Source organism: Bemisia tabaci, chromosome 4 (assembly GCF_918797505.1).
Source record: "Bemisia tabaci chromosome 4, PGI_BMITA_v3".
Classification (NCBI taxonomy): Eukaryota; Metazoa; Arthropoda; class Insecta; order Hemiptera; family Aleyrodidae; genus Bemisia; species Bemisia tabaci.
The window spans coordinates 36,831,924-36,855,152 of NC_092796.1; the positions used below are offsets into that span (position 1 = coordinate 36,831,924).

The 23,229-nt window shown below is 39.5% G+C and overlaps 1 protein-coding gene across 1 annotated transcript; it reads right to left on the reverse strand.

Moving 5' to 3' along the window:
* Nucleotides 1–1,648: 1,648 nt before the first annotated feature.
* On the reverse strand, nucleotides 1,649–23,229 carry LOC109031506 (uncharacterized). The gene is made up of 10 exons (XM_019043053.2): nucleotides 22,608–23,229; nucleotides 11,990–12,069; nucleotides 9,927–10,895; nucleotides 8,894–9,082; nucleotides 7,890–8,030; nucleotides 6,549–6,688; nucleotides 5,469–5,608; nucleotides 5,031–5,170; nucleotides 3,932–4,082; nucleotides 1,649–2,722 (listed from the first exon to the last, which is right to left on the reverse strand). Exons 2-10 carry the CDS (start codon nucleotides 11,990–11,992, stop codon nucleotides 1,698–1,700), a joined length of 2,898 nt encoding a protein of 965 aa, XP_018898598.1. The 5' UTR covers nucleotides 11,993–12,069; nucleotides 22,608–23,229; the 3' UTR covers nucleotides 1,649–1,697.

The following is a 23,229-nucleotide window of genomic DNA, read 5'->3' on the forward strand; positions in this document are numbered from 1 at the left end:
AGTATAAAATATGAGTTTAGGAATTGTGGAACACTGCTCGTTCTCTTTTTTTGTACGAGAAAAAATATAAAAATGTTAGCTGTGCATGATTAAAATATTTTTGGTCCTCCAAAAAAATGTGAGGTTAGGTATTTCACCCTTATTTTCTCACAATGCTACTGATACAATTGAGTGAAGCAATGTAAAATCTAAAAAAACGTAAGAGAACAACAAAGAAAACATCCGCAAAGGAACCAAAATAAAATCGATGATAGACTGAATTGACACGATTGACCCACTTTGCTTTCAAGAGAAAGTCAGTTCAGAGTAGTGCTACTTTACAACTTAAATCTAAGAGAACTAGGAAAACTCAGAGGAGAAAATAAATAAATAAATATCTCTACGAGCCTATTGCTATAGACTTTGCGTAACATTTCACTATACACTATTTACAGGAGTCAAAACTTATCAGATATCTACAAAAATTAATCCTAACGATTTTTTAACTTACAAACTGCAAAAATTAAAATATACTTTAGTATAACAAGAGGGAGTGTAAAATTCTTTTAAAAGGCCGCAATGAAATAGGGATATTATTTCTAGAAGAAGTGTAGGAGAGAGAAATCTAATTGACAGCTCTTATATTTACAAGCGCTGTACGTGTGAAAAAATATTACTATTGCCAATTAGCAAATTTCGCTCCAGTTGAGTTGATTTCTTGGTAGAGTTGCCATGGAGAAGAATTGGCTCAAAAAACTATTTCCCTTCACAATAAACAGAATTGTGATAGGGCTAAGTTTGTCATGCTATGATGAGCATTTTTAATTTTTGTTATGAACACAACCTTTATGAGGAGCTTCCTCTTGCTAAAATTCAACACAAGAACAAGGCTAAAATGGCAAAGTGGAGTAGAAAATTTGTTCATAAACTTTCATTTCAAACAGCCTGGATAAAACACATGGCATCCTACTTTGATTCCTGTGCACATCTTTGAAAGCATCGTAAACTGAAAACATGGATTAGGGAAAGCACCGGTTTGATAAAAATTCCTACTGCTTAAATTAATGAAGCGAAAAAAAAAGAAAAAAAAGAGAAGAGTATCACGATAAAAAAATTGGCGGGAGCCTGAGATAAAAGAATTTAAGTCACTTTTCAAACTAGTTATTTTCCTTTTTTGATTACACAATTCAAGAGATCGTTCCAGCTACACTCTGAAGATATAATCAGGGGTCAATAATTTCCTAAAAGGAAAATTTTCTCAGTAATTCACTTTAGAAATTCCGGTCACTTTCAGAGGGTTTCTTTCTTCCGCAATCACTGAGCACTTGCTCGAAGACTACCTTTTTTGGCCCTTCATCACAAAAAGATCCATTTGCAAAGCACACTTGAGAAATCTGGTGACATTTGAAAAATTTCCACAGTCAGGGAGAAAATTCTGCTACCTTTCCAGATTTCAAACTTTTGGAATCAGGCAATTTGGCTACCCCCTGGACACTCACTTCTCACCCTCCATTCTTTTTTGAGTATGTCTCAACATGATAGAATAAAAACTCTCCGTTGACTGGAGAATTCAACCTAGCATGGGGAAACTTATTCTTCCTGCGTCAAAATCAAGAAACTAACTTAGAACAGACCTCTCTATACAGAGATCCAACAGATCTATAATCTATGAGAATAGGAAAGAAACTAAAATGGAGTGGAAATAAGGTCCTGACTCTTTATGAATTATCATTGATGTCCCTCCCCTTTTGAGTCCCTGTGACAATGTGTGGAAAGCTTTCGTTTTTTGAGGGGGTTGTCGAAGGCTTAGCTGTTTTGACAGAATTCACTTCGACTGACTTCTCTAGGTGACTGGAAAGTTTAACTACTTCATTCTCAGTTTTATGGAGAGGATCCAAATTATCCAATCCGGCAGGTAAGTCTGTGACCACTTCTGTTTCAATAACTTCCAGATTTTCCGAAGAAGAGACAAAATTGTTCACAAGAGAATCTGGGCGTTTCTTCTTTTCGCTACAAGCTCCTTGGCTTTTTGACTCATCTCTCCGATGTTTCTTTGATTCATCATACTTCCTGTCCCGTCTTTCTGAATCCTTCTTTTCACCATCTCTCCTCTCAGATTTAGAGCTGTGGTGTCTATGATTATTCGAACTTTTGTCTCGGTGGTGGGCACTCAATCTGTCTTTGTCTCTCTTTGATTCTGAGCTGTGTCTCCGATGCTTGTCCTTGCCATCTCGGTGACGCTGATCTTTCTTGTCACGATCACTGTCTGAACTGCGACGCTTGTCTTTATCACTTTGGTGCTCTTTTCTATCTACATGGCGTTCCTTTTTTTCGCCTTCCGATCCCGAGCTTTTCTTGGAATCTTTGTCCCGCTCTTTATGCTTCCTGTCATCTTTCCTGGATGAATGATCCCTTTCTTTATCCCTATGTTCTTTCTTAGGTGTACTATGGCCGCTACTGGAGCAGTGCTTTTTTGGTGTTTGATGATGAATGTCACCATTGACTTTTGGGGATTTCTCGTCTTTCTTCGGCCTATCTTCCAAGTTGGGTTTCTTCCGTTCACAGGTTTCATCTTCGGAGTGTTTTCGCTTCTTGCTTGAAGATTCTAGTCCAGCAGTTTTCTTCAAATTGTTGGCTTCAGGAGCGAGTTCTTTGTACATTTGAGAAGTGATGACTCTTTGGTTCTTAACGCCGTTTGCTTGTGGCTCATCAGGGTAGTACTGCTTCAGGCGCACATGCCATGCTATAAACACAAAAATAAGTAACGATAAAGAGCAACTAAGAACAAAACACTCTGTTTATTAATAATAGCAGAGAAAAAATTTCATTTAACATGGAATTTCTTGTGATAGAGAAATATTTTCCATCATAAACAGGTACGTGTTCGAGTTTACCAATTGAAAGAAAAAAAAAGAAAAAAAAAAACAGTAATACTTTAATAAAATAAAGCTTATTTAAATCGCAGATAATATGATAACGCAATTTATTGCTTTAATCATATAATCATACTTGATTTTTATCAAATTGTCTGAAAATTTTCTTCTTTCTGTAAACCATCAAAAATTACTTTCAAATAATATTGACAACTTTTTCAAAAACTAAGAACTACTTAAAGATGCAATGTGCTTCTTGCTTTTCTTGGTATTATGGGAATGATAGGGAACTCAGAATGCTTGGGACATTAAGGCACAGAGTACTTGGTTTTAACAATCATTACTGCCTTTTTTCTCTTCTTGGAACAAATTTTCTGTCAAAGTTATCACTTTCCACTTTTAATTAGGATTAATTTTGTAATGAGCAGCTTTATTTAAATATGCAGGGACTGATGCAGAAGGTTTTGGGCCTTTCAATTTTTCAAAATGGCCTTCTCATTGTACCAACTCCTTGTTCATCGAATATTTCAAAGTAATGACCTTTCGATGGCTTTAAGCATGTATGTTTATTGCTGCAATTTTTCAAAAAGAAAAAAAACTACCTGATTTTTACCTTGAATATGCAAAAAAAAATGCGATTTAGCCACTTTCAGGGCCTCTCTATTATCATACTCAAATAATCAAAAGCAGCCTATGGTCAAGATGTTTTTGCATCCCTGTAAGTATGTACATTTACCATTGCAAAGCTGCGGATCATTAGTAATTTCTGTTGGAACAAATTTTTCACTTTGAGTGGGCTCCAATTTATGCACTGTATTGAGATGATTACGTAAATTTTAATTAATTACCAGTTTTGTTGTAGATTTGATGATGGCTCTAAAAATTCTGCGATTTGAAACTTTCTGGACTCTTGCTTGAGTGATCAAAAAAAGTTGTGTGGTGATCCCACCAACACTAACTTTTCACGCAGAAAATAAAAATAAAAATGGCACCCCTTGATCCCATGAGCCTAGAGAGGTTTGCTCATAAACTACATGATGAAGATTCAACTTTATGTAAGATCATTGAAGGGAACTCACCTATGCTTGTTACGGCAGAAACTGTGCGGAATTGATGAATGATATTTCGAGGCAAAAAGTATATGTCATTATCATGCAAATTGATTCTGGCGTACTTGATACCCTCGCGCCGCAGTTGATTCAGTTTTGCATCTTCAATCCATTGCACACACTGCATAAATTCAACACACGATTAAGGGATATTCTTGAACTCAATCAATTCACATATTAAATAACAAACATCCCGTGACTGGGCTGCTGAGAATAACATGAACCTCAAAAGTTGGTTTCGTTTTGGCAAGACTCGTCATGGGCGGTGTCTGATGACTTTACTATTTTTTTTAGACAGGCAATTTTCACAAGTAACACACTGCACTCAAGTTTTTTTCTTCTTGAAGATGATATGAAAACACTATATTTGATGAGCGGCCCCCTAAGTTCTAAAAAACAAAAAAAAATGTAGGAGGCTAACCTCACCATTTGCTTCTGTTGTCAAAAATATGGGGAAACAAAAAAAACAAAAAAAATTAGAAGGAGAAGAAAAAATTCAAGGTTTTCCTTAAACACGTGTAACCATCCATGGGAAAAGGGACCTTGTAGTTCCAAGGTTAATCTTACCAGAAGAGCGATTCCCATTGCGGTGAATTAAATATCAAAATTTGAGTTTTCAATTGACGCTTATTATTATCAATAAGATCAAGATGTGGAATTAATTAATTTTTGCCCAGAAAGGATATAGTTACAGTTTAATCTTAAAATGGGTCAGTGGCACCCATTTTTTTTAAATTTATTTGATGAAAGTGAGGGGTGAACTGAGCTTCTGGGAATTTTTTGCAGATATTTTAAAATCCTAAAAGGCAAAGAAAAACCCCCTTTTGAAAATGGCAACAATGAGACCAGTTTAAAATGATATATTTGGTGGGCTCTGATGGCGTAGCCAAGCCTGTCAAAGTGATGTGCATGGAGCAGAGTTTTTTTGATAACTTTCTAAAAATTGACATGACACACCTATACTAAAGTTCCTTTTTCTGTTAACGGCTACGATTTTTTAAAATATTGCTCGACTATTTCATTTTTTAAGAACCTTAAAATTAACTTAATTTAACTATGTTTGACTCACCTGTGATATTGGAGGTTCGTGAAGATCAAGTTGAAGTTTTTCAACAAGCTCATTGAAGTCGGCAGCATTGAACGCAACAACATCTTTGGTTATTCGATTGTATTCATAAGGTTCTCCACCATGAATTGCTTTCAGAACTCCTGAAAATTCAAATGCAAATGAATCATCGTTTTAAGCTCTTTCCTGTATTTTTCTAGTAATATCTTAAACAATTATTGATTGAAAAAAACAAAAAAGAAGACGAGACCAAGTTCTCTAGACTGGGGTAATTTTGAAAAAATAATTTAACACTTAGCACATCTCAAAGTTTGGGAGACTGAATATGAAGATTTCACGCGACTACCCCATTCTGGACTGATAAGTTTTCAGCGCTTAAATTTGAGTGCTTTACATATTAGACACAAATAATAAAACAAGAAAATGCTGAGTTAAACTCACCAACTGCTGCTGTTGTTTGCCGATCTAAGCCATGACCCACATGATCAGCATGAGCTCGTGTTCTATCCTCGAACATGTATTCTCTAGCTTCAGACAGCCGCGGTAAATACTGTAAGTTCCGTAATTCATTTATACCCGTTCTGAAAAAATTGGAATTCCATCAAGATTTAGGTTTGGTTTTTTACGTGCATTTTGGTCTTAGTAAAGAAATTAGGTGGCACTGGTCAATTCTTTCATGAAACCCCTTATTTGTACAACATGCAGGGTGTCTACTAGTACCTTGTCATTTAAATTTTTTGCTTTCTCTATAACTTCTTTCTACCTCTAACTTCTTTGCCCCTTAGCTTACACGCATTTTTAACTCAGGGCAGGACAGTATTTTTTTCTCAGACCAGCAAGTGGATTCTTTTCAAAATTTAACACACATAGTTTACTTTGGTGCTTCCAATGATCCTCAATGTTTAGCAAAGAAAACATACTATGTAATGGCTACGATATTTATTTATTCATTTCAAATACAATTTTTAATTTTAGTATTTAATTATTAATTTTTGTAGGATTTTATTTTTTAGTTTTTTTTTAGTTTTTTTATTAGTATTTTTTTTTTTTTTTTTTTTTTTTTTTTTTTTTGTGAACATTGAGGCAATTACTTAAAGCTCATCATGTAAATCCTGCATATCCATACCTTTTCCTCAAAAATCCTTGCATTTTCTGCACTGCTATGCGGACTTGTCAAAATCCGCGCTTTTTCAGTGTATTCATACTTTTTTGTACAGTGGACACTCTGAATACGGTAATCAATGTATTTGAAGTAGGAGGAGAAAGAAATACTTCTGAAAGAAAAAACTAAACATTTTTTAAGTATTTTCTAGGGTGCTTGTTGTGTCTGGTGGAAAACAACGAACTTACTGATGCTACACAAAAAAAAAAAAAAAAAAAAAAAAAAAAAAAAAAAAATTCAAGATTTTGGGTGTTGTTGCTTCCTATTGCACTGATCGTTCACCAAGTGCACAAAGCATTGTTCACAATCAGGGGAAAAACCACGCAAGGACATACAAAAACTCCGTAAAATAGACTTACCTTCTCCTTTTCATTGGAGATTTATTCATATCAGCAGTAGGAACTAGTTGTTCGCCAGGTCTAATCCATAGAATTGGACCATCGTTAGATTCTTGAGGGGTCTCCATAGTAACAGCTGACAGAGATCCCCAAGGCATTGTCTGAAAAGAGAAAAAAAAAACCAAAAATTAAATAAAAACCAAACAAGATTCTACATGAAGATGTCTTCTTTTAACTTTGTAAATCTCTGCTCATGTTCCATTTTTCAAAAAAAAGCTAACAAACTCTATCAAAATTAACTTTGTATTTTTTTTACTCCTTCAAAAAAAAAGACTTAAAACTTGCAAGAAAACGTTTTGATTAGTTTCTTTGAAGAAAATAAAACAGGCTTACGGATTTTTAAAGTCCTCTCCGACTACAAAGGAAATAAAATATTACAACCTTGAAGGGACTGGCCTTTTTTGGTCGCTATAGCGGATAGTTGTTATAACAGATAGTTACATCTGTACGCATACATCTCAAATAGAATGGAAAGAGTAAAGCTGTGCTGGTGCTAGGGTATGAAGATGAGGTTCCCTAATTTGTAGGAGAAGAAACACCACTATTTTTAACACTATATTTTAATTTTGAGTTATGAACATGAAAAATCACCCCTGTTTAATTCAAATAAAAAGAACTACTAACTAAAAACGGAGTAATCAGTAATTTTCTTTTGCTCAAATGATGTGTTTATGTCAGCCTTCTGTAGCGATCGATGTGTGGAATTAAGTGAGTTCACAATATTCAAATTGGTCCACTCTTCATGGAGCAACAAAAACTTTTACACAGTTTGGAAATCCTTTAGAGCCTTTGGACAAGAAATCTACTCTACATCAGCCTCTAAGATGCTATCTACATCAGTTTCACCTACAAGCACCTCTATGACAATTTGCTCGTCCGTTGTATCTGCATAAGTTACGATGGCCTCCTGAGCGATGCTCAGGTCATTGTAGTCAATAGCCAAGCCTGAAATTTGGAGTAAAGTCTGTCGCTAAGGCTGATATGTCACTATATGCGATGTCATAAAACAAAACGTAAATACATTGGTCAAAAGGGAGTTTAGCCATCTGTCAAATTGCATCGTTGTGCCCGATAGGTCGTTATATCAGATGCTGTTATAATCGATTTTCACTGGATCCTACTTAATTACATCGAAGTTTTAATTTACACATAATAGTTAAGTGTGATAGTGCTCTTTCTACTCCCAATTTTTTAGTTATGCTCCTTGCGCTAAAGTTCTAAACTCCTATCTAAAAGGTTGACTTGATGAAGAGTAAAAGTGGTCTTTTGAAGAAGCTTCTACAATCGAAATAATGATCTTACCATATCTAAAAATTCATTTTGTTCGAGTCTATTTAAGAGATCAGGGAAATATCCTCCTACTTCCTCATAAACTGTTCCAACCAGGCTTACTTGATGTAGAGGACCATACCGAACAGTGCCGTTTGCATAGTTCTTCACAACCTGGGAGAAAAAATGACAAGAAAAATTGTTGAAAAGAGCCCAAAACGGTCACATACGTTTTCATCTCATTGACATGACGGCTAAAAAATTATACCAAAACATTCCTCAGCCAAAGGCCTGAATCAAGTCAAACAAACTGAGAAAAAAAGCGGTACCGAAGGGGAATTTTATTAAATAGTATAAAAAATATTTTAAGAGATTGTTTCCTTTTTTCAAATTTTTCCAGGATATGGATACTCTTACGAATCTGATAATAAAAAAATCCCTTCCTGTATATTGCTTTTCCTTCACATCCACAAAAATTCCTTCGAAATTTGCATGCTTTAGAGGCAAGATTTACAAAATTTAGTGCAGAAATTTTGTGTGTCCGCACTTCCGCACCTTTCCACAAATATTCATATGTTTTCCAATATGTTGTACCAATTTTAAAAATCCATTTTATTTTTAAAGCAGGGAGTCCCTGCTGTGAGCATCCTGTAGATGCCAAAACTTCACAGGGAATTTTCATGAGCTTTGAATAAAAAGGGGGGGGGGGGAATTTATCATGGTTATTCAGAATTTCCTCTTATTCCGAACAAGGGCCCCTGCAGACAGATTAAAGCAAAAGTTTTGGCGAAGTATAGAAATAGAGAGCGCATAGAACAAACCTGTTTAATTAGTACAATTTACACTTTTTTGCAACTTGGTGCAACCGTGAAAAACAGTAATTTCATGAGCATAATAATATTGTATAATTGATGAAATATTGCCTAAAAGCATTTGGCTTTGAGCAATTTTCAAGACCTAAAACGGTTTGAATCAAACTTTACATCTGATCATAACAACAGCAGATGATTAGATTACGTATCATACATCAGATTTACCTGTTCTCGGTATTGGGCCATGGATGTTGTCTCTATGTCTGAGTTTCGACCAAGGACACTGTTCTTCACAACCAAAGACGGATAGTGATCGGCCATATAATCCAAGAGATCTGGTAAGTAGCGAGCAGCGTTATGAACGATACCCATGACGTGATGAGAGTAACCATCTTTATTTTCTCCGAAAACAACCTGCAAACAAAATGGGACAAAACATAAAATTAACTGTCACCAGAAAGAGACTAACTCATATCAATGATAACCCTGTTTTATTTTTTTTGGTAAGTAGCACAGTAACGTTCCAGTCAAGTTGCTACTAACTTTAATTTCACGGCCTCACAATTTTAGGGTATGTATTTAGATGAATTCAATATAAACATATACATGTATATAAAAAATTGTTGCAAATGAGATTAGTCTCAGGGTGTACTTTGCAAAAAGAAATGGAGCACTGAAGTAGATTTACAGACTCGGCTGGATAAAATTCCATGTTTTTCACGTTTTCTGACCAAAATAATCCAAATTCCATTACTTTTCTTGACGCTTTTTATGAGTGAAACAGAAAATGAAAAATGTTTGGTATCGATTTCACAGCAAATGCCAAAAATATGTGGATCTTTTTCACTTCAGGTATAAATCATTAAATGAATTAAGATAGCAATTCCGTCATGAAAATCACTCCTCTACTTACCACTCAAAGTATAACTTGGAGAATTTAACCCTAAATCCGTCTGTAACTCAGTTTGACACCGCTTATGTTTGTTACAGAGTTCAAGTTTCAGGATTTTTCAAAAATCGATTTTTCCCCCTTTCTTTCATTTTTATTTTTCAAAGAATCAAACCCGATACCCAATTTTTTCATAAAATTCTCTGACTTTTCCCTGACCTGATGAAATTCCCTGACAACACTCAGTTTTCCAGACTTGCAGACACCTTACAGTCCTGAAGCACTACTTATTTAAAAATTCCTTTGAGAAAGCTGGAAATATACTTTGATACAGTAGAGAATAAACAGAGTTAAGATTTGACTTCTTACCTTGAAATACTCTTGGGCTAATTCCTTCAGCTCATCCTTGGACAAGGCATCCAAATCTTCTTGATACATATGGATCAGACTCGCTCCACCATTGGGATGAACCTCAATCTGCATAAATCGACTATATTTAAGTTGGGCAAATTCATGACTTTGATGTAGCACCGGTTGAAACCTCGGTACAAAACAACTTTCGGAAGGAACTTTGCTTGTGACTGCATCCAGTTTTCTTACATACTTATCAACAGTTTTGTCTCTTCGACACTGGACACCTATGTTGCAGCGCTTGGTTTTCGACCTATTGTAACACTTGACGCACTTGTGTCGGTCGCTCCTCGAGTCTGACCTATGGTGGTTCCGGGATTTTTCATTCTCACTTTTACTTCGGTGAACTGAGTGCGAGGTTCGGTTGACTTCTTTCAGAACTCCTGATGATGTGTACGTCTGACTGGCCGATTCTGCAATTTCCTCTGTTTTTTCGAGATCTCCATTGAAGGTTTTGTGATTGAGTTTCTTTTCACGAACAGGAGCATTGCTGTCACTTATAACCAACTTTTCGGGCCGGTCGAGAACTAGCTTCTTTTTTACACTTTTGATGTCTGGTTTTGAAGTATCAGAAACTTCCTCTTTGATGAGATGCTCGCTGTGTCCATTTACCGATAGGTGGCATGATTCCAGGAGGCTGGCTTTCGCGTCGCCTATAAGAGCCTGATGCGCATCCAGATGTGCAACACCATTCATTGCTACATCATTGACACCATTGACCAGAACATCCTCCGTTACACACGTTATTTCTTCAGCAATGATTCCATTTCCCAAGGCATCACTTGCATTTAACACTTCAATTTCTGTAATGCTGAGAGCCTCCGACTTGATTTTGATACCATGTTCCTCGGTTTGCTTTTCAGCTTTGATTGGAAACTCTGTCCTTTGAGGTGATCCAATTTCCTCTTTTTTAATTTTCTCATCATCCTGAAACGGAATGACATGAATCAAAAATTAAAATGATGTGGAATGAGGGTAACTCACAAAGTCAGTGTCTCAGCCATGCCTACATGGAATGACCTTTTGTAGGGGCATGTTACCCTTACGAAGGAAAAGACTACTCCCAGGGAAAAACTTTAGTTAATATAGTTGGTGTGTATCTGTGATTAGCCATAAAAATTGATCCAAAATGTTTCAAGTTTCTAAAACTGTGCATGCAAAGACAGATAGCAAACTTTTCTGTGTTTTCCTCTAAATTCAGTTTTCTTGAAATTTTGGAGAACTCCTCTTCCATTTCTCTCTATTTCTTTCACTAAGTTTTAGATGTTTTAAGTTTCATTTTGTTAAAGCTTTTTTACACTTCATACAAAGACATTGAATCACGTAGACCGTGCATCCTGTGTTACGGAAGGCGAGGCAACTTTTAAAAATTCGCATGTGATGAGTGGTGGCACCGACCCGCATCGATGAGTTCTTGTGTCCCAGTTGCGCACATCTGCGCATGCGCAGTAGCGGCTCTTGGCGGCTCCAGTGAATTTTTGTCGGATTGTGAGGCTTTTTTCCTCAGTTAATAATTAGTTCGGAACAATGAAACAATGCTAATCGGGTGTAAAATTATGTGTTCTATAACTTTTCTTCTTAGGAATTTTGTCTGAAAATGGACTCTAAACGAGATATTCGTGAAAAACCGAGCAAGGGCATGAATTCTCCATTGCCTCTTCGAGTGCTTGGGACACACGCTCTCTCCCCTTCCCCGCCCGCCCATCATGGGGCTCCGAGAGACTTGCCTCGCTCCGCCAGTACTAAACCGAGCCGAACGCACGGTCTACGTGATTCAATGTCTTCGACTTCATAGCATTTGGAGTAAGATATCATTTTCGTCAAACTTTATTGTGATTTACGATTTGGTGTTCCATCACACGCATTCAATTTTTTTGTTACCAACGGACTTTCAAGACTTACGAACCACATTGCCCTGTAAAACTTTCCAGCTTTAGACATATAAAAGAGCATTGCAAACTTTTTTTATTCAAATATGTACTTAATTTAGATACTAAAAAAATTTCATGTGTGCTGCTCACCATATCAAAAGGTTTTATGCTGACTTAAAAAAGACTGAAATTCGCATCTCCCATTGGAACAATCACCGGAGCGAACAGATCTGTAAAACAATAAGAAAAATATAGATGAGCTGAGATGAAGTTACTGGCAAAGATACCTAGTAAAATAATAATTGTAATTTCTTGGCTTTGTTTCCCCGCGAAATGGTGTGGACCCAGCACCATTTCTCCACCTTGTAAAATAATAAATACCATTATACGATAAATGACTTTTGACTGAGGGTGATAGAGAATATATTAACTTGTTGAATTGAATGCATTCAGACACCTAGGGCAACCCAATTCAACACTCAAATCAACCACCCCAACGCCCCCCCCCCCCCCCATTCGACACCCACTTCGATTTGGCAATAGCAGATGTGACTTGGTTCCTTTCTGCTTACCACGGTCCATTTTACCACATTGTTGTTACATTGACCTACAAATATACAAGCACTTCCAATACGCATCTTTGGGTGAAAATTATACAACACCAACTCAACATGCATTAAAAGAAGATAGATCATAGGGAGGTCTAACTATCATCAGTAACTCTTCAATGCTGGTTGAATTCAGATACAAAAAATGCGCTGTCATCCTTTAAAAAATTAAAAATCGCGGCTATCATTTGAGTCATTAATTTGAGAGGGTTGCATAGGCTCCATTATTTATGGCACGTTTTTTACTTTCTTTGATCAACATGGAAAATCTTTCCATGGGCGCGAAAAAATCCTTGGAAATCAGAACTCAAAGTCTTGAGCTGCAGATTCTCAAACGGGGAAGCTGGCATGGGATCACAGATCTTTCGTTCTTTTCGCACCAGTTGCATTGACTCCATTCCAACTTTCGGGATGCAGATACTCAGCCAGAGGAGCGCCGGTTTTTTCTCTTTAAAATCGCGTTCGATAAAATTGACTTGTTCGATAATACTGCAAAAAGTCGCAGTCGATGAAATCGCGATTATATAGCAAATGTATGCGATAAAATTGAAATTTATCGAGCATTTTCATCCGATTATAGTGCAATAAATTAACGAAGAGAAATTCGCGATAAATTCTCCGATCAAATCGCAACTAGTCGCGATCACTGCTATTTGGGTACCTACATATACTAAAGTTGAAAAATTGCGCGCTTTGGTGTGTGCACAACCCGCTTTGATCAGGTTCGATTGATAAAACATTATCATATCAATTTCAGTGAGCATTAAAATAATATGAGATTTTCTCCAGTAGTTTTTTAGTTAGTTAAGGAAACTTAAAAAAATACGAAATCACCTCAATACGGCAATACGTGATTTTGTCTAGCATTCTGAAAAAAACATGAGAAATAACTTGAATTCAATGGCTAAAGTGTGAAACAACGTATCTCCATCGCGGTGTTCCAAAATCTCCGCTCTTAATTTACTTTTTCGAAGGGGGACAATGGGACACGTCAACTTTATCGCTTGAAACTCATAAGAAATATTCCACTGATAGCTAAAAGAAAAATTATGGAAGTTTCCAAGAAATTACGTTGACCGGATTTCCTAAAAAAAAAAAATGAAGTATAAATGGAAGTCTATACAACATCGCAAACGGAGAAACGTAGCCGCGAACTTTAGCAATTCACATGTAACAACTATTCCACCACGGGTGTAAGCATGTTGCTGCCAGCCGGATTGAAGGCGCGCCACACTCCAGCAATTACTCGGGTCCCGTCCCGTGCGATCTCCCTGGCTGGCGCGCCGCTAAAATCGCCGCAAAGGGAGGACTGCACGTCATTATCTTGACTCTCTGTCCCGTTTTTACCACAATTTGAGTGAAAGTGTATCCCTGAATTGTAACGATTCAGAATCTCGGACCGGGTTTATTAAATTCATTTGTTTCAAAATGAGGTATGAAACGAGCGAAAATATTGCGTCAAAATTTCCGGCGACCGAAGGAAATCCGCGGAAATTCTTTAGAAAAACTGTACTTGCCTTTCGTAACAAGAATGATTAAAAATAAGACATTAGTTGAAGGTCTGCAACGTTGCAGTCGGAGCTAAAAACGCTCTCTTACGCGTGCAGGAATGGATATTTGAACTCATTCACGGCAGGCGCAGTGATACGACTATTCGACCACGGGTGTGAGCATGTTGCTGCCAGCCGGATTGAGGGCGCGCCATACTCTAGCAATTACTCGCGTCCCGTCCCGTGCGATCTCCTTGGCTGGCGCGCCGCTAAAATCGCCGCAAAGGGAGGACTGCACGTCATTATCCTTGACTCTCTGTCCCGTTTTTACCACAATTTGAGTGAAAGTGTATCCCTGAATTGTAACGATTCAGAATCTCGGATCGGGTTTATTAAATTCATTTTTTTCAAAATGAGGTATGAAACGAGCGAAAATATTGCGTCAAAATTTCCGGCGACCGAAGGAAATCCGCGGAAATTCTTTAGAAAAACTGTACTTGCCTTTCGTAACAAGAATGATTAAAAATAAGACATTAGTTGAGGTCTGCAACGTTGCAGTCGGAGCTAAAAACGCTCTCTTACGCGTGCAGGAATGGATATTTGAACTCATTCACGGCAGGCGCAGTGATACGACTATTCGACCACGGGTGTGAGCATGTTGCTGCCAGCCGGATTGAGGGCGCGCCATACTCTAGCAATTACTCGCGTCCCGTCCCGTGCGATCTCCTTGGCTGGCGCGCCGCTAAAATCGCCGCAAAGGGAGGACTGCACGTCATTATCCTTGACTCTCTGTCCCGTTTTTACCACAATTTGAGTGAAAGTGTATCCCTGAATTGTAACGATTCAGAATCTCGGACCGGTTTATTAAATTCATTTTTTTCAAAATGAGGTATGAAACGAGCGAAAATATTGCGTCAAAATTTCCGGCGACAGAAGGAAATCCGCGGAAATTCTTTAGAAAAACTGTACTTGCCTTTCGTAACAAGAATGATTAAAAATAAGACATTAGTTGAGGTCTGGAACGTTGCAGTCGGAGCTAAAAACGCTCTCTTACGCGTGCAGGAATGGATATTTGAACTCATTCACGGCAGGCGCAGTGATACGACTATTCGACCACGGGTGTAAGTATGTTGCTGCCAGCCGGATTGAAGGCGCGCCACACTCCAGCAATTACTCGGGTCCCGTCCCGTGCGATCTCCCTGGCTGGCGCGCCGCTAAAATCGCCGCAAAGGGAGGACTGCACGTCATTATCCTTGACTCTCTGTCCCGTTTTTACCACAATTTGAGTGAAAGTGTATCCCTGAATTGTAACGATTCAGAATCTCGGATCGGGTTTATTAAATTCATTTTTTTCAAAATGAGGTATGAAACGAGCGAAAATATTGCGTCAAAATTTCCGGCGACCGAAGGAAATCCGCGGAAGTTCTTTAGAAAAACTGTACTTGCCTTTCGTAACAAGAATGATTAAAAATAAGACATTAGTTGAGGTCTGCAACGTTGCAGTCGGAGCTAAAAACGCTCTCTTACGCGTGCAGGAATGGATATTTGAACTCATTCACGGCAGGCGCAGTGATACGACTATTCGACCACGGGTGTAAGTATGTTGCTGCCAGCCGGATTGAAGGCGCGCCACACTCCAGCAATTACTCGGGTCCCGTCCCGTGCGATCTCCCTGGCTGGCGCGCCGCTAAAATCGCCGCAAAGGGAGGACTGCACGTCATTATCCTTGACTCTCTGTCCCGTTTTTACCACAATTTGAGTGAAAGTGTATCCCTGAATTGTAACGATTCAGAATCTCGGATCGGGTTTATTAAATTCATTTTTTTCAAAATGAGGTATGAAACGAGCGAAAATATTGCGTCAAAATTTCCGGCGACCGAAGGAAATCCGCGGAAATTCTTTAGAAAAACTGTACTTGCCTTTCGTAACAAGAATGATTAAAAATAAGACATTAGTTGAGGTCTGCAACGTTGCAGTCGGAGCTAAAAACGCTCTCTTACGCGTGCAGGAATGGATATTTGAACTCATTCACGGCAGGCGCAGTGATACGACTATTCGACCACGGGTGTAAGTATGTTGCTGCCAGCCGGATTGAAGGCGCGCCACACTCCAGCAATTACTCGGGTCCCGTCCCGTGCGATCTCCCTGGCTGGCGCGCCGCTAAAATCGCCGCAAAGGGAGGACTGCACGTCATTATCCTTGACTCTCTGTCCCGTTTTTACCACAATTTGAGTGAAAGTGTATCCCTGAATTGTAACGATTCAGAATCTCGGATCGGGTTTATTAAATTCATTTTTTTCAAAATGAGGTATGAAACGAGCGAAAATATTGCGTCAAAATTTCCGGCGACCGAAGGAAATCCGCGGAAATTCTTTAGAAAAACTGTACTTGCCTTTCGTAACAAGAATGATTAAAAATAAGACATTAGTTGAGGTCTGCAACGTTGCAGTCGGAGCTAAAAACGCTCTCTTACGCGTGCAGGAATGGATATTTGAACTCATTCACGGCAGGCGCAGTGATACGACTATTCGACCACGGGTGTGAGCATGTTGCTGCCAGCCGGATTGAGGGCGCGCCATACTCCAGCAATTACTCGGGTCCCGTCCCGTGCGATCTCCTTGGCTGGCGCGCCGCTAAAATCGCCGCAAAGGGAGGACTGCACGTCATTATCCTTGACTCTCTGTCCCGTTTTTACCACAATTTGAGTGAAAGTGTATCCCTGAATTGTAACGATTCAGAATCTCGGACCGGGTTTATTAAATTCATTTTTTTCAAAATGAGGTATGAAACGAGCGAAAATATTGCGTCAAAATTTCCGGCGACCGAAGGAAATTCGCGGAAATTCTTTAGAAAAACTGTACTTGCCTTTCGTAACAAGAATGATTAAAAATAAGACATTAGTTGAGGTCTGGAACGTTGCAGTCGGAGCTAAAAACGCTCTCTTACGCGTGCAGGAATGGATATTTGAACTCATTCACGGCAGGCGCAGTGATACGACTATTCGACCACGGGTGTAAGTATGTTGCTGCCAGCCGGATTGAAGGCGCGCCACACTCCAGCAATTACTCGGGTCCCGTCCCGTGCGATCTCCCTGGCTGGCGCGCCGCTAAAATCGCCGCAAAGGGAGGACTGCACGTCATTATCCTTGACTCTCTGTCCCGTTTTTACCACAATTTGAGTGAAAGTGTATCCCTGAATTGTAACGATTCAGAATCTCGGATCGGGTTTATTAAATTCATTTTTTTCAAAATGAGGTATGAAACGAGCGAAAATATTGCGTCAAAATTTCCGGCGACCGAAGGAAATCCGCGGAAATTCTTTAGAAAAACTGTACTTGCCTTTCGTAACAAGAATGATTAAAAATAAGACATTAGTTGAGGTCTGCAACGTTGCAGTCGGAGCTAAAAACGCTCTCTTACGCGTGCAGGAATGGATATTTGAACTCATTCACGGCAGGCGCAGTGATACGACTATTCGACCACGGGTGTGAGCATGTTGCTGCCAGCCGGATTGAGGCGCGCCATACTCTAGCAATTACTCGCGTCCCGTCCCGTGCGATCTCCTTGGCTGGCGCGCCGCTAAAATCGCCGCAAAGGGAGGACTGCACGTCATTATCCTTGACTCTCTGTCCCGTTTTTACCACAATTTGAGTGAAAGTGTATCCCTGAATTGTAACGATTCAGAATCTCGGACCGGGTTTATTAAATTCATTTTTTTCAAAATGAGGTATGAAACGAGCGAAAATATTGCGTCAAAATTTCCGGCGACAGAAGGAAATCCGCGGAAATTCTTTAGAAAAACTGTACTTGCCTTTCGTAACAAGAATGATTAAAAATAAGACATTAGTTGAGGTCTGGAACGTTGCAGTCGGAGCTAAAAACGCTCTCTTACGCGTGCAGGAATGGATATTTGAACTCATTCACGGCAGGCGCAGTGATACGACTATTCGACCACGGGTGTAAGTATGTTGCTGCCAGCCGGATTGAAGGCGCGCCACACTCCAGCAATTACTCGGGTCCCGTCCCGTGCGATCTCCCTGGCTGGCGCGCCGCTAAAATCGCCGCAAAGGGAGGACTGCACGTCATTATCCTTGACTCTCTGTCCCGTTTTTACCACAATTTGAGTGAAAGTGTATCCCTGAATTGTAACGATTCAGAATCTCGGATCGGGTTTATTAAATTCATTTTTTTCAAAATGAGGTATGAAACGAGCGAAAATATTGCGTCAAAATTTCCGGCGACCGAAGGAAATCCGCGGAAATTCTTTAGAAAAACTGTACTTGCCTTTCGTAACAAGAATGATTAAAAATAAGACATTAGTTGAGGTCTGCAACGTTGCAGTCGGAGCTAAAAACGCTCTCTTACGCGTGCAGGAATGGATATTTGAACTCATTCACGGCAGGCGCAGTGATACGACTATTCGACCACGGGTGTAAGTATGTTGCTGCCAGCCGGATTGAAGGCGCGCCACACTCCAGCAATTACTCGGTCCCGTCCCGTGCGATCTCCCTGGCTGGCGCGCCGCTAAAATCGCCGCAAAGGGAGGACTGCACGTCATTATCCTTGACTCTCTGTCCCGTTTTTACCACAATTTGAGTGAAAGTGTATCCCTGAATTGTAACGATTCAGAATCTCGGATCGGGTTTATTAAATTCATTTTTTTCAAAATGAGGTATGAAACGAGCGAAAATATTGCGTCAAAATTTCCGGCGACCGAAGGAAATCCGCGGAAATTCTTTAGAAAAACTGTACTTGCCTTTCGTAACAAGAATGATTAAAAATAAGACATTAGTTGAGGTCTGCAACGTTGCAGTCGGAGCTAAAAACGCTCTCTTACGCGTGCAGGAATGGATATTTGAACTCATTCACGGCAGGCGCAGTGATACGACTATTCGACCACGGTGTGAGCATGTTGCTGCCAGCCGGATTGAGGCGCGCCACACTCTAGCAATTACTCGGGTCCCGTCCCGTGCGATCTCCCTGGCTGGCGCGCCGCTAAAATCGCCGCAAAGGGAGGACTGCACGTCATTATCCTTGACTCTCTGTCCCGTTTTTACCACAATTTGAGTGAAAGTGTATCCCTGAATTGTAACGATTCAGAATCTCGGATCGGGTTTATTAAATTCATTTTTTTCAAAATGAGGTATGAAACGAGCGAAAATATTGCGTCAAAATTTCCGGCGACCGAAGGAAATCCGCGGAAATTCTTTAGAAAAACTGTACTTGCCTTTCGTAACAAGAATGATTAAAAATAAGACATTAGTTGAGGTCTGGAACGTTGCAGTCGGAGCTAAAAACGCTCTCTTACGCGTGCAGGAATGGATATTTGAACTCATTCACGGCAGGCGCAGTGATACGACTATTCGACCACGGGTGTAAGTATGTTGCTGCCAGCCGGATTGAAGGCGCGCCACACTCCAGCAATTACTCGGGTCCCGTCCCGTGCGATCTCCCTGGCTGGCGCGCCGCTAAAATCGCCGCAAAGGGAGGACTGCACGTCATTATCCTTGACTCTCTGTCCCGTTTTTACCACAATTTGAGTGAAAGTGTATCCCTGAATTGTAACGATTCAGAATCTCGGATCGGGTTTATTAAATTCATTTTTTTCAAAATGAGGTATGAAACGAGCGAAAATATTGCGTCAAAATTTCCGGCGACCGAAGGAAATCCGCGGAAATTCTTTAGAAAAACTGTACTTGCCTTTCGTAACAAGAATGATTAAAAATAAGACATTAGTTGAGGTCTGCAACGTTGCAGTCGGAGCTAAAAACGCTCTCTTACGCGTGCAGGAATGGATATTTGAACTCATTCACGGCAGGCGCAGTGATACGACTATTCGACCACGGGTGTAAGCATGTTGCTGCCAGCCGGATTGAAGGCGCGCCACACTCCAGCAATTACTCGGGTCCCGTCCCGTGCGATCTCCCTGGCTGGCGCGCCGCTAAAATCGCCGCAAAGGGAGGACTGCACGTCATTATCCTTGACTCTCTGTCCCGTTTTTACCACAATTTGAGTGAAAGTGTATCCCTGAATTGTAACGATTCAGAATCTCGGACCGGGTTTATTGAATTCATTTTTTTCAAAATGAGGTATGAAACGAGCGAAAATATTGCGTCAAAATTTCCGGCGACGGAAGAAAATCCGATCTTTTTAAACAAAAACACTACACGTACACTGCAAGAAAAATGTGACCATGACCAAAGTCTTGTGTAAAGACAGTCTTTGTGTCGAAAATCAGCGACCTTGTTAACAGGATGTCTACCAGTTATGAGGAACCAAAATTGGGGACTATCGGGAACTTTTAGGGGAGTTTTTTCAAGAAAAGCGGGGACTTTTTTCCCAAAATGGCAAGAGAAAGGGAGCTAGTATAGAGCTTAGAGCTTCATAGAGGCACCTTCAAAAGGTAGGTATTTAGTGTACTTCCTGATGATGATTCTGTGTAATCGAAAGGCCTTGTAGGAAAAAAATAAACGGAAAAAAAGGTAGCAAGGCTACGTTTTTCTCTTCTTATTAATACAAGATATAGGTAAGTACACGATTTTTCCAACGTTTTGGTGAAAGCATAAGAAATTGTATGCAATTTTTACCTTCGTAACGCGGCAAATGCGCGATTCTTCGATCAGTTTCGTAAAGTGGTGAGAAATTAAGCGTTTCCTTGTCAATGGTTGGACAAAAACTCGATTTTTCCAGCGATGTAATGAAAACATGAGAAATTACGCGTGATTCACCCAAATATCGCGGCAAATAAACGATTTTTTCAGCGGTTTTGTAAAAACATAGAAAATGATGCGTTCTTCAACTAAATATCGCAGCTAATATGCAATATTTCCAACAGTGTGGTAAAAACATAAAGAAATGAGCATTAGTTTCATCTAAACCTCCATTAGAGCAAATTTCACAGTCCAGGAATAGGTACGGACAAGTGCTGTTAGGTGAAATAGGTTCACTTCAAGCCAGGGATGCGGAGAGTTCTTAGGCTTCCCCAAAATTTGCTGTTGTGCTATAATTGCGCCTCTACAAAACATAAAACGCTTAACAGCTTCCTCCCCCAAAAGTAGCTTGTTTAAAAGACTTCTAGCATATAAAACAGCACGCTTATAAGTTTCCTTCCCCAAAAAGAGCGTGCTTAAAAGTATCTTTCCCCAAGAGCGGACGCTTGAAAGACTTTCAGCAAATACAACAACTTGCTTGATAGCTTCCTTCCCCCAAAATCAGCATGCTTGAAAGGCATCTGGCACAGCTGACAGTGCGCTTCATATATTTTTCCCCAAAAACGAAAGGAGGGGGGGGTCTTCCCCAATTTTTAAACATGTTTACAGCCTTCCCCAGTTCTCCTGCGAGCGGCCTCGCGATCATGATGATGCGATTTGTGAGGCACCTCCGCTTTAAGTAGGTGGATCTAAAAAAACGTCATGTCATTCGGGACTGGGGAAAAAAGAAGATGAACCAAAGATGAACAAGTGTCGCATCAAGCTTAACTACATCAATCAACAGTTGGTCTGATGATTTCCATGTGAACTTCTGTTTAATCAATTCCTACTTAGAATTCCTGGCCATTGGAGAATACATGTGAGAGTGTGTGAGTAATATCTCCCAAGAACAAAGGGAAGCCGCCGGGCTACGTTTGGCGGGTTGCATACGTTACCCGGTTACCTTCCCTTTTTCCGTATAGTGACATACATTTAATACTTTTTTCCTTAATTTAAAATGTGATTCTGCCGAATAAATTTGTTTCTTTCGATAAAACTTGCCAAAATATTCAACTGAAAATTCCACGCCCAGAATAAATTCACTTTCTCAAGTAAAAAAATCAACTTTTATAAGACCTCCGCTATACGATCCCGTATGTTTTCGGGAGTTACGAACATTTAACCTCAAACCCAAGGCCAGGTATGGGTAGATGGTATTGGTTGAATGTTGCTGCTTTGCAAAGTGACTTTTGTTGCATCTTTGCTTTCCTTACTTCTAGACAGAATCTTATCCAGTCATTGTAAGTTGTATTCATATATTACTTCAGGGGTGTTTGCTTTGCTCAATCCAGACTGAAAAATATGTTTTTGGTTCTTGCTGGACAGATGTGTGAATACAGTTTTGATTGAACCGTAAGACATTATACCACTTAGTTCCATTGAAACAGGAATATCTTAGAAGGTCACTTCTGGAACTTTTTGGAGCCCTCCCCACAGGAGGGTACATTTAAAATACGAACATTAGTCTGTACGATCATGTCGTAATTGGTTGGATTTTGGGCCGATAAGTAGATGAAATCTACTTTATACTCTTGGCTTTCATTTCCATGCAACGTACACAGGAAGGTATTCTCAGAAGACGGGGACCAATACATAATCCATAATAAAATCCAGGTGGTTAAATACATTCATTATAGTCAGCTAAGAATTTTAGGGAGAAGAGGGGAGGCTCCTTTTACCCTTGATAAATGCTTAGGATACTACTAGTTGAAGGCGACTCTCATGAGATTATCAATGCTCGCTCCTGAGTAGACCCCTCCATGTCATCATTGTTTACATTAACCAACTTCTGTCACCGAAAATAACAGCAGAGTGTCCTCATTACCATTAACTGAATTTACACAGAATAATCAAACAGATATCAGTGCAAAAGTTAACAAAAATGTATCTTAGAGGTGGGTAAAGAGGTGAAGTAAACTTACGTCTGAGTTGCAACAACTTGTGACAGAGTGATAGGTAGGCAAAGGGGTTTGCCGCTTCAGATTACCGAGAGGCGCTGGAAAATTGTGACCAGTGAGATTGTTTCAGTGTTTTAAATTCACGGATAAAGCAACATAAGCACAAACAACATTAATAAGAAGACCAAATGAACTTGGTCAGACCATGAGAACTCAACTCATGACAACAGTCATGTGAATATACTTGGGAATATAATGGCAGTCGGGAATCGCGTAGCCAGCTAAAATCTCTCGTAGTATTGAAAGTTCAGGCGGAGAACTTTATGTGCCACTTGGAGTCAAGAACGCGGGGTATCTTCGGTTAAACACGGGCATTAAAAATAAACACACTATCAACAAAAAGTTCACTCTTGTAGCTGCGCACTTTTATGACGGAAACGAGGATGAAATGACACAGGTAGAATAAATTATTATGACCCGCAGTGGTAAGTTATTGACTCTAATCAACTAGACCACTAATAAACGCACTAAAATGGGAAGAGACAGTAAAATAGAAAAATTTTCGATCGAAACTTTTTGGCGGAAGAGAGCTGTGACGCCATATTTACTCGAACATTTCACACGGAAACACACTGCTACTGCATGG

What these genes read in the sequence shown, in the direction of transcription:
- LOC109031506 (XM_019043053.2), bottom strand. An exon ending in GCAAACAACAGCAGCAGTTG is followed by an intron (nt 5,171 to 5,468) that starts GTGAGTTTAACT and finishes TTGAATTTTCAG; the next exon opens with GAGTTCTGAAAGCAATTCAT. An exon ending in TTCTGCCGTAACAAGCATAG is followed by an intron (nt 2,723 to 3,931) that starts GTGAGTTCCCTT and finishes TTGTGTTTATAG; the next exon opens with CATGGCATGTGCGCCTGAAG.